This window comes from Anguilla rostrata, chromosome 9 (genome assembly GCF_018555375.3).
Source record: "Anguilla rostrata isolate EN2019 chromosome 9, ASM1855537v3, whole genome shotgun sequence".
In the NCBI taxonomy this organism is placed as follows: domain Eukaryota; kingdom Metazoa; phylum Chordata; class Actinopteri; order Anguilliformes; family Anguillidae; genus Anguilla; species Anguilla rostrata.
In genome coordinates, this window is record NC_057941.1 from 41505839 (window position 1) to 41517726 (window position 11888).

An 11888-nucleotide genomic window follows, 5' to 3' on the forward strand; every position below is an offset into this window, starting at 1 on the left:
TACAGCCTAGCCGCAGACCCCTTCCTCTGCTGTCACCAAATTTGCAAAATTGGATTTTGTTTTGTTTACATTTTTTCTTCGATTTTCTTCGCGGATTCTGATCAGCTTCACTGATCCTTATACGTTGTGAATTGCTCGTCATTTCCATTGAGACATATTTCAAGCGATTGCCGTTTATCATTAATAAAGAAATGTGTGGCTCTTAACGTCGTTCATCCTCAGAGCAAGCACAGGCTGGCCGACGAATATTTGTGCGCATGCGCAACATGGGCCAGAATGCTGAGCGAAACTCTGGATGGAAGAGACGAGCGGTGGCTGTTGCTAGCTATTTATTGAACGCAGTTATTTCTGTTGATAACATAAATCAGTCTGTTTAACGCCAAGTTTGTTGTTTTAAATTCCAGCGTACAAAGCCATGACAGAGCCGCAGTCAGCGTTGTTACTCAGGAGACAGCTGGCAGGTAAATCCAGAGTGGTTGCTAGCTCGCTAGCGTTAGCCATTAAACGCTGGGGATGAAAATGCAATAGACTTGCTAGCGCGGTTTTCTGAGCTAGCTTGTTAGCTAACAGTTATATCATCCATTTATGTGGCCCACTTTCGACATGCTTCTTTGATTATTTTAAGTGCTGTAGATGTTGGAGTTAAACACTCCGACTATAACGTAACGTCTAGCCAGGCAGCTAACGCGGCAGTCGAGTGAAAATGAAAGGAGAATTTGCTGCCGAGTTAACGTTAGCTATTCCGTTACTTTTAAACTTCCAGTTGTGTTCCACAGGGTGTTTTGACAGGCAATTGGGCCTGTTCTGTTGTAGAATGTTAGCATGCTGTGGAAAAACTCGCTAGCGTTAGTAATGCAAGCCATTGGCTGGTATATTTGGCCAGGCAGTTAACATTAGCAACCCGGCTTCTTATGACACACGGGCTTGGTTTTCTAGCTTTTATCAGTGAGTAATGCTGACTCGCTAGCTACATAGCCTTTCAGTAGCTTCTTAACAGCAAACTGCTAGCTGGCGTTTCATGACGTTATAGCTAACTAACATTTTACGTTTTTGGCAGACAGATTTCCCCTTTGGAATTGAACGTGATCATGTTGACATGTACCGTACAGCGGATAACGTTAGTTCGCCGATACGTTTTATCCCTTTGTTTAAACTGTAGCTAACTAACGTTAGCTTTGTGTGTGTCGGTGTTCATGGCTAACTTAGCAAGCTATCACTGAAAAACGTGTCAGAATTCAGACCGGATATATTAGTTAGGGTTAAGATTCATGCCCACGTTCATAGTGTTTTGAGAAATGCTATATGGTTTAATAAATAATACATTTAATTCCATTGTAAGATCGATTTCCATAGCCTCGCTTCTTTGTCCTCCGTACATTGGATGCATCCGCTGAGAGACAGTCTAGCTTCTAGTTTAGCTAGGTCGACTGAAAACTGCTCGGCCCGGCGTCACGGCGCATGCGTATATGGATTGGCACTCCATGTGCTGTGTATGTAGCAATAGTTATTCGTAAGGACGTGTAATAATATTTACGAAAGATGTAGGCATAAGGAAGTGTCCACCCGCAAGACAATCCTGCGGAAAAGCCGGCGATCCTGTGCGCAATACTGTTACTACACTAATTGCGTACCACTCACCCTTGGTTTAGTAGTTAATTACAGACGCATCCCTTATTTTCTAATTGCTGGTGTAGATAATTCCTTGATACATGAAAATGTATTGGAGTCAAATGAAGACATTTATCTGAATCTGATCACAGAAAAGCCACAAAGTAAAACGGTTGTCTTGTATAGATAAGCGCAGCTGTTTCTGTAAATCAAATCGGGCTGTATGTCAGAGTAGTGTATCAGTTCTTGAGTGACAGTACTGCAAGTCATTGAAACTCCATGTTTCTTCCTGATTGACTCTGGCAGAGTCCATACAGCACTGCTGTAATTCTTGAGACCCTTTTGGAATCATGATTAAAATGGTAAAAAAAAAAAAAAAAAAGCTTTTGTTTTTCTTCAGGAGCTTCTTGACATTTGATAATTACTGTTTTTGTCTGTAGAGCTGCAGATTGTTTCATCCAGGGTTGCTTGCAGTGCAGCAGAGAGAACGGGAGAAATGATGGTAACTAAGGGTAGCAGTGAGTCAGCCCCTCTTTGATTGAAGGGCCACTGCTGTGGAAGGCACCAAACATACCTCCTTACCTTTGGCCATTGAAATGGACTGCTTGCTTTGAGCTTGTAAGATTCATCAGCTTGAAGTAGGGCTGGGCGATGTACTGCAATCATAATTATCGAATGCAATAACGGCCGTCGCCACCATGTGGTGTATTGGCTTTCTTGTCATCTTTTTCCCTTTAATTACATCTGATGCAGTAGTAAACAACCACGCTTCAGAGGCCGAGTGAAATGCTCCCGGTAAAAACATCACCACTGTTGGGTGCATCTTCATGTTAAAAAAATGTATCATGTTTTCCTCTACTACCTCGTATCCCCTCGATCTTTGTATCCTCCTTCATTGTAGGAGACGAGCAAAGAATGGGGAAGGATACATCAGTGTATTCTACCGCTAAAGTCTTTGCACAATTTTAGGTTTCATCATCGTACTAGAGATTGAAGACCATCCCACAGAATTTGACGCCATCCAGGCTATAGAAAGCGGAGATGGTGGAGAACTTGAATCTCCCCAATTATGCAAGATATTGAGATAAATCTGTGTGGTTCAGTAGGTCGTTTTCACACGTAGCATTCTCACCGAGGGCAAATTTACCTACAAAGGAAAACAAAAAAATCTTTGGCTCATAGGCTATCCTACAGACAAATTTGGCTATTAAAGATGGGAAATCAGGTTTTGCTTGTAGGATGCATGAATGTTGCTTAAATTAACATGACTCTGAACATAAATAAGCACAGCAACTACCATTTTATCAGTAGGCTATGTGAATGGTATGAATTAATGAATTTATTCACCCGTTTCCAAATTTATTACCAAGAAAATTGATTTCTGATTTTTCGGTTACATTTGGGAGTAATGACTCATAATATTAAGCCACAAATTAATGTCACCAATCAACAGAAATGTTTCAGAATCAGCCTATGAGAGATGCAATGAACTTGCAATTGAATTTAGGCGGTCACAGTATAGCTATATTATATGAGGCAAATTAGTCCTCTGGAGATTCAGACATTGGACAAACTGGGATTCTGGAATTACAGTAAATTTTTATGTTTGTATACTATGAGATGTTTCCTTTGATCTAATGCTGCTGATTACATATTAGTGTCTTCGACTTGTGCACCACAGTGTCATATTCATGTTTGTACAGGGTACTGTAGGCTACATGGAATTACTTGTACTTGAAACACACAAGCTGTTTTGCAGCTTCAAATGGGCTGACCACGTGCCAGATCTGTGATTGGCTATGGGACTGTTTGTGGGCTCTGCAGAAAATAGCGATGATAGGGCTATTTCATCAATATTCAACATCAACTTTGATGACGGAGAAGCAGAACAGCTGTCCCAATTTTCTCCATGTCCCCTAGGACTCTTTTCCTCTGTTTGTCTTCTCCCCTCCTTTCCTCAGCATACTTACGGGTAGAAGACAAGTGGGAGTGGGGGAGTGGAGGAAAGGAGGTGAGGAGTGAAAAGTAATGGGGCGCACCTGTTACCTGTTGGGTGACAATAAGCAGCATTTGATAATTGTCATTGTGGTATATCGGCCGGCCCTCGCTTGAACCTGAACACTTGATGCTTAATGCAGGAGGGCTAATTCTTCGGCTAAGGAGTCACACAGGTAGCCATGGTGTATAGGGTGTTGCTTTAGTGACTTCTTTTAAACTGGGAGGCCAGCTGAGGGTGAATGGGGAGGACAATCATCTTTGTTTATTATGCTTCAGTTGACCATATAAAGTTAAAGCTGAATAACTGATTTACAGCAAGCTTCTAAATCAGCCCCAGATGTAGTGTAGAGCTATCGATATGACGATATGCTTTATAATCATTTCTGTAAATTCCTAGCCTTGTCACAGCATGGGCCTGTTTCACAATTTATTTCCAGCATGTATCTGTTAAGTGCTGTAAAAGAACCCTGGCTGATCCAGGCAATCAGTGTCTGTTTATGATACATGTATGGGAAATGGGCCATGATTCTGGCTTTAAAATGGCTGACACATGTTTTTATTCAGTATGGAGTTCACCTCTTGAAGGTTACTGAGTGCGTACACAGTGTACACAGAGACACAAGTGTGCGTTGGGGTGTCAGTGAATGTTTTGAGCCCAAATGGTGGTGCAATCCAATGTTGCGGCATGTCCGGTGTCCCCAGAGATCATGTGTTGAATATCATTTTCCATGCTTGGGGCCATCTGTTATGAGAATCAAGTCTGTTTTGAGAAGGAGATGGGGTAACTAAATACAAAGTATACATAAAAGTAGTATTTTTATTTTTAAATATTGAGTTTATCAGTGTTTCTAGTAATTCAGCATTTTAGCATCCTAAAGCTGTATATTATATTTTATTTGTACTCTTGTGTCATTGGTACGATCCTGCAATACCAATTTCCCATCTGGGACAAATAAAGTTAAACCTTGAAAGATATTAGAATCTCATGGACTGGACTAAAACCTGAAGTAGCCTTTTGTATCCATATGTAGCCTGCTTCATTAATTGTTAAAATGAAATACTGATTTTCACTGAGTGCATGAGCACACTCCAAAGTTGTTTTAAATAAAATGTAGGTTTTCTAGCACTAGCATTAAGCTTGTGAGGAGCTTTAAGTACCGGCTTGCCATTTGGCATAAATCAGGTTTCTAATGTAAATTTCAGTTGCCTCCTAACACAGGCACAGAAAATGCTGTTGGTAGATTAAATGGCATATTAGCTGTCATGAATTCATCTCCTATTCACTGTATAGTTTCCTTGTTGACTGAGTTTACATACGGTGCTATACAGAATTTAATTAAGCATTTGAGGGGGTTGTGTGATTTCTTAAAAGCACCTGCAATTAAATGGATAAAAGCAAACTGTATGCTAGTAATGTTCTTGGAATGCTAGCCTTTTCTGGGTGGCAAGGGTGATGTTTGCAGGAAGTTGACTTACGGTAGACACTACTCAAAGGCTGCATGTCAGCTTTTGTCCAGGTTACGAAGATTCAGTATTTCGCCATTTTATTAGCAGTTTGTTTCCACATTTTTGATCCCTGATTTGGTATTTCCGACTGTGCCTCAATTTGTGCCTCGAACTGCAGGCTTACACGGTCCCAAAAGCCAGCACGTTTATTCCACACTCCCATCCATGCATAATACAGGAGAGCTAATGCTTATTTTTAAGAGATTGGTCTTTAACTGCCAATTGTTGGCCCATTCGCATTGCCCTGGTGTACTGTTGGGAGGAACTAATGCAGCAGCAACACAGTAACCCAGGCTGACCTTCACTACCTCTGGCCTGGCAAAACTCATTTTGTGTAACCATCTGTTCATAGTCTGCTAATGACGAAGAGCCTACAATGTCTTTGCTATGTGGCTTAGTAGTGTTCATTCTCTAATATCTTCTGATCGTATCCTCAGCCATGCCATGTTTTTGAATAGCAGGGTAATTGCCCAATGCGATAGTCTGTTCGGTCATGACCGGGTGTGTTGACATAATGTGTGTTTGTGTGGGGGGGGGTGATCTTCATTCCCAATATCAGGTTCAAAAATTCTTTGTCCACTTCCAAAGTTAATTTGAAATAAAAATGATTTATGTGGAGAATTATGGCAGACACTGACAAAAAATGTAGTACATAGTGTGGTTTTGTTAAAGTAGGATGCATTGCATGTGATCTTTGATAAACAACTTCCTGTGGATGAACTTTTCCCTTCCTGCTAACCCTGCTGGTAAACTCCCTGAGCCACTCCCACCCAAATGCGACTGCTCAGATTATCACATTGCACCCAGCCTTTTGCCCTTGCGTTGAGCCAGCCTTCCCTCTTCGTGCTACTGTATTTGTGTCACTGCGCTATGTATAGCCAGCGCTACCTTTGAGAGCGGCTGTGTTGAGTCATTCCCTGCTAACCTGTTTTTTCCTGAAACTGCTTGATTGAGGGACTTTAGTCATTAAACAAAAATACTCGATCCACGGTTATACATGAATTGGATCATTTCAAGTGCCAAACAGTAGTGTTCTTTCAAGAACACTGGATATTCTTCCCCATTCTGATAACCTTTCTTGATTGTGGTTATACTATTAAGGTTGCCTTGTGCGATACATACTTTTATAATTTCATTAATTTGGGAATAAAGTAGAGGAGCAGGAAGAATACTACCTTTGTACTAGGTTATCGCTTTACAGAAGTACTCAGTTTCATTTATCGGTTCATATTTTAAACACACATAAAACTAATGTTAATGAAAGTGTCAGATTATTATTGTACTACTGTAACGTATTTGTTCCCAAATATCTGATGTGCTGTCAGTTTTGTTTTCCAGGGCATGACATTTAAGTTCTATTAGTGCAGAATGAGGGGTTAAGGACCTCATGGTGTTTTGGGGTATGCATAACCTCATTGCCTTTTAGAGACGCTGCTTGCTTGTAGCCAGTACAGCCTACTGAGTCATGTCTTCCTTTTCTTTCAGAACTGAATAAAAATCCAGTAGAAGGTTTCTCAGCAGGCTTGATAGATGATAATGACCTTTACAGATGGGAGGTGCTAATAATCGGTCCCCCAGACACACTGTAGTAAGTATTGTATTATATTTTATCATGAAAATCAACTTGTTTGCTAATTGCAATGTTATAACCTCTATGATCCATTCAGGAAGTAAAATTATAGCCATAATAAAAAACAACCACAACCAGGGTTATATCATGCTGGAACCTCTTCTGTTCTCTTATTGTTTGGTATTTGGATGTGGAATTATGATTTTATTCATCCGGTGTGGTAAATTTCTTTTTTTTTTTTAATGAATAAATATTCAGCCAACTTAAATCATACACGTTGACACTCTAATTTCTCTGTTTGCAGCGAAGGTGGTGTGTTTAAAGCGCATCTCACGTTTCCCAGAGACTACCCACTCAGGCCGCCCAAAATGAAGTTTATCACCGATATATGGCACCCTAATGGCAAGTGCCCACCCATTCTGCTGTTGTATTTGTGCTCTTTGGCGTACTGCACGCACTTCTGTGATTTCATCGGTAATCCGCGTGATCTTATTTTCCCGTGGTCTCCTTTCCAGTTGATAAGAGCGGTGATGTATGCATTTCAATTCTGCACGAGCCGGGAGAGGATAAATACGGCTACGAGAAGCCCGAGGAACGCTGGCTCCCCATCCACACAGTGGAGACCATTATGATTAGCGTCATTTCTATGCTGGCAGATCCCAACGGAGACTCTCCTGCCAACGTGGATGCGGCGGTAAGTCCTCTCTTACGCCATGGGCTGATGGTCATTTTTATACCATTTAGATAGTATGCACTGAAATGCTGTAAATTCGTTGAAGTGGTATAATATTACAGCCTTCACAAATATCATGTACTTCTACCTTTAAATGAAAGTAGCAGATGTGATGTTTTGGCATATGGACTTGCAGACCTTGTTGAACATTATAATAAATGGAGTAACTGCTATAGAGGAAGTCACTAGGGATTAATTAAGCAATGAACAAATCGTAGAACCTTTTCTAAAACCACTGATGGAATTCATTTCTCAAACGCAAGTTCTGCTTTCAAATTGAATTGGCCATTTTAAAAATGTAATTCATCAAATGGTTGATTAATAAAAGCAAAGTATTATCAGTTGTGTTTGGGAGTACCTGCATTCAAAAAATGTATTTAGGGGCATTTGCCAGATTTTCTGCTTCGTTTACTATGAAATATCCATGTTGTGTGTTACAGAAAGAGTGGAGGGAAGACCGGCATGGGGAGTTCAAAAGGAAAGTCGCCCGTTGCGTAAGAAAAAGCCAAGAGACTGCCTTTGAGTGACACCTATCCAGCAGCGTGTAGCTACACCTTTTTTTCAGGGTATGAAACTGAATTTTCTCCTACAAGCTACAAGTTATTATGAAACTTTCTACAAGACTGTATGCAGTGCTGCATTTTCAGTGTATAAAGACGTTTTACCTCTTTGTGGGGTACGGAACATTGTGAACTTCATCGCAGCCTAAAATAATCCCTATAAAAGCATTACCTTGTCTAGCACTGTAGTCCTGACCCAAATAAACAAATCCTACCATGAACTCTTCAGCTGTCCGCAGTGGATTTGTGGCCTGTCCCTCCATATGACAAACATGCTAACACTGCTTTCACTTTACTATGAGTCAAATACATAAATCCAGAAATTAGTCAACAAGCAATAACGATGCATCCTGGTATGGTGTGGGAGGGAAATGTCACATTATGTAAATGAGGGTGGATGCAAAATTAATCATGTCAATACTTCATTGTGGAATAAAGATTGGTACTATAGCTTCTTACACTTATGGCTGGGGAGAGATATTGCATTTGAGTTGTACCCAGCAATGGCTGATGCTCTGTTTGTCGTTCACAGGTCTCCAATTGAGAAACATGGCACTGTTTTCCTGCACTCTACTCTCCTATTGCCGGACTTGTCCTTTTTGATTGTTGGCAGACACGGGCTGGCAGAATAGGCTGCAATAGAACACCACAGCCCTGACTGACGTTGATGGAAAAATGCCTAGCAAGTGCCAACCTAAAGATGATTACGCAATTTTCGGAATCCACGAACTGCTTCAACTTTCAGGAAGAATTGTAAAGACCTGTACATAGCACAAACATAAACCTGATAATATATAAACTGTTCATATCCATCCAGCAACACACATAGTACCAAATAAATAGCGCTTCTGTAGTTAGAATATGAATCCTGTAAATTCTTGAAGATTTTCTCCCCAACCCTCCCACCCCAAACACATCCTCCTTTTTTTCTTGTGAGCATTTGCTGAACAGGTTGCTTTGACAGAAAGAGTCGTTAAAAGGTGAAAACAGGTTTTGTGATGATTTCAGCGGTTGAAATGAACTTTTGATTCTAAATTAACCGTAGCTGTCTGAATGGCTGTTTCTGGGCTTGCGTACGTTTTCATGAGTAAAAAGGGTGTATTCCCCGGCGGCAGTAAAACTCTTATAGCATGCTTGTCATGTTGGGTCCCATCTTATTTTCAGTCCTTCAGGTAAATACTATAAATCTCAAGTTGAACATTTTAATTCATATTTCTCCTTTGGTTTTTAACACAAGATGCTCACACTGAAAGGAAAGCGCGTTCCTGTGCTGCATGGTGGGATACACCTGGTGTTTTGTTTGGTTTCAAGTTCACCTGCACAAATGGTGATTTCCCCCAGAGGAGCTGCATGCGCAAGGATTCCCCGATTTATAGTTTTAATTTGTTTTTCAAAAGTGCCTCCTATTAAATTGCTTGGTAATTACACCCTGCATCAAACAATAAATGTATGGGTGAGAAGACAGTGAAATTGCTACATACCCTTAAGCGTGTGTGTGTATTCTTTTTTCAGACCCTTTGTACCTTGATAATTATAATATTAATAACATGGTGTAGCAATAACCTTTTTGTGTACGGTGCACTCTTTGCACTTGCTCATTTTGAACATTCAATTGAAATTTTGGACATTTGGAGCCCATCTATCCTAATATACACATTTTGAAGCAAATGATTTTGGTGCGCTTGTTTTTGTGGTTCCCCGGGAAGGGTTTATTAAGCATGCTTTAACTGTAGATTTTCATGTGGACAGTTTCTGGGTTTGGTTTCAAAAAATGCTGGTGTGAGTGTGTATGTGAATTTTTTTTTGTTTTTATTTCCTCCCTCCTGTATTTCCTTTATTTTTATTTTGGCTCTGGTGGACTACTGCAGTTTTCTTGCCTAATGTACAAAGACAAAATACTGATGTATATTTTTCATGTAATGGAAATTGTCACCTTCTGTAGTGAGTTCTTCCAAAATATAAATTTTTTTCAATAATTGCTCGGTGCATTTTCTTACATCAACTTTATGGTACATGTGGGAAAAGACTCACAATCAAAAAAAAAATTGTTTTTACTGTTTTAAGGTTTGGATTTGACACATCAGCAAATGGTCCAGCCACTTTGCATTGTTCCTCCTATACTTGTATACATGCATTTAATTTAATGTTTAACTTTACTTAATTTAAGCATAGCAGAAACAATTTTATTTAATGGTCTATTGTGTCATAAGCCTACTTTTCCTTAAAAGAATAGTGCATATCGCTTCTGTTTTATTAACTGCTATTTGAACCCACATAGAATGGAAAATCCTTGTGCAACTGTGTTCTCCTGTATGGACTGTGGGTGTTTTGCCCTTGATTATAAGAAGACTGCTATTATGTGACTTGTAGTTGCATGTTAGTGTTGCAGAGTACAGAGACTTGAGTAAGCAGATGAATTTCTAGGAGTGATGTCATCCCCTTGAGCTTCAACAAGAGTGCAATTAATTTACTTGGCTGGAGTTACTATTTCCACACAAGTTAAGTAGAGCTTCATACTTCCAAGCTAACATTTTCAGTCAATTTACAATCATCAGACTACATTTGATAACTTGATTTTATTGAGTTGACAAGTTGGAAAAACACAGGACAATATTACATTAAGGATGGTGGAATTACTGAGTATCATGTACATGTTTGAGATACTTGAAGTAAATGATTTGTAGCTACTACATTTTAAATCAATATTTGTAATGGAAGATACTTTGTATAAAGTGATGTTTTGTGAATATTATTAGAATATGTCAATTTAAGTTACGTTAAATGTATAATTCACTTTTTTGATATTTCAGTTGTAGTGTGCGCGTTTATATTGGCCCGTTTTTATGTGAATTAAAGGATATTTTGGATACTTTCAGTATTATCTGCTGACCAGGTTGGGAAATTTAGTCTTAGAAACTGTAACTTGTGTTGTGGAAGGCAAAAGCAGAAGTCAGAAACCCACAGCGAAGCTCTTATATTAAATGTATTTCTGTCGTGTATGTGATACTTCTGTCTGCTTATGTAAGCATATCTACAACCAACAAAACTGGTTTGTGGATACCTATATGAATATTGGAGCCATCATTTAGGTCCTGAGCTAGATAATGAATTTGTGACACATCTGGAGCCTTTTCACTTCTGAGGTCTTTTCATTGTAATATATCCCTGTCTGCGATATGGATTTCAAGCCAATGTTACTTAGGGTTATATGAACTGGAACTTCAGCAAGAACACTGAGCAATGCATAATAGCTTCATGGTATTACAAATCCTGTTCCCAATACAGTGTCCAGACTTGGGTCAAATACGTATTTGTTTTGGATTCAAATACTTTTCTACACTTTACTGATCTTGTCTGGTGTATTGGAACCAATTAAATGCTCTCAAAAAGTGCAAACCCTGCCTTCTGGTCATATTGGCAAGCTCAATTACACCAGGCAAGATCCATAGAGCACAGAAAAGCATTTGAATAACCAAATACATGTTGGACCCAGGTCTGACAGTGTCACAGACCTAAAACTACTTAAGAAATGTATGTGTAAATTGAAAATTTTCTGTCTTATGTAAAATAGTGATGAAATGCATGTCCCCATTCAAATAATTTCCATTGGAAGCATCAGTGTCTTCAGTCAGGTGTTTGCCAAGTTGAGTTGCACCATATGGCCCGAACAAAAACCTCTGAACTGCCTAGAACTGCCTAATTTAGATCGGTTGAAAGCTCCACGAGTGGGCTACAGTTCAGACAATGGCCACTTGTCCACTTCACCCGCACTAGCCAGTGAGATTGCTAGCATGAGCCTAATGCACACTACCGATTTGATATAACATTACCAGCCGCCTTTATTTTCAAAACAAGTATATTTTGTGAAATATACATGAAATTCGCGAGAAAGGAACAAGTCTGGATCGCCGCT

The 11888-nt window shown here is 39.6% G+C and overlaps 1 protein-coding gene across 1 annotated transcript; it reads left to right on the top strand.

Annotated features, from left to right (window-relative positions):
• Nucleotides 1–245: 245 nt before the first annotated feature.
• ube2g1a (ubiquitin-conjugating enzyme E2G 1a (UBC7 homolog, yeast)) lies at nt 246–9951 on the top strand. The gene is made up of 6 exons (XM_064352193.1): nt 246–461; nt 6598–6700; nt 6987–7084; nt 7198–7376; nt 7856–7981; nt 8508–9951. Exons 1-5 carry the CDS (start codon nt 416–418, stop codon nt 7940–7942), a joined length of 513 nt encoding a protein of 170 aa, XP_064208263.1. The 5' UTR covers nt 246–415; the 3' UTR covers nt 7943–7981; nt 8508–9951.
• Nucleotides 9952–11888: the final 1937 nt, after the last annotated feature.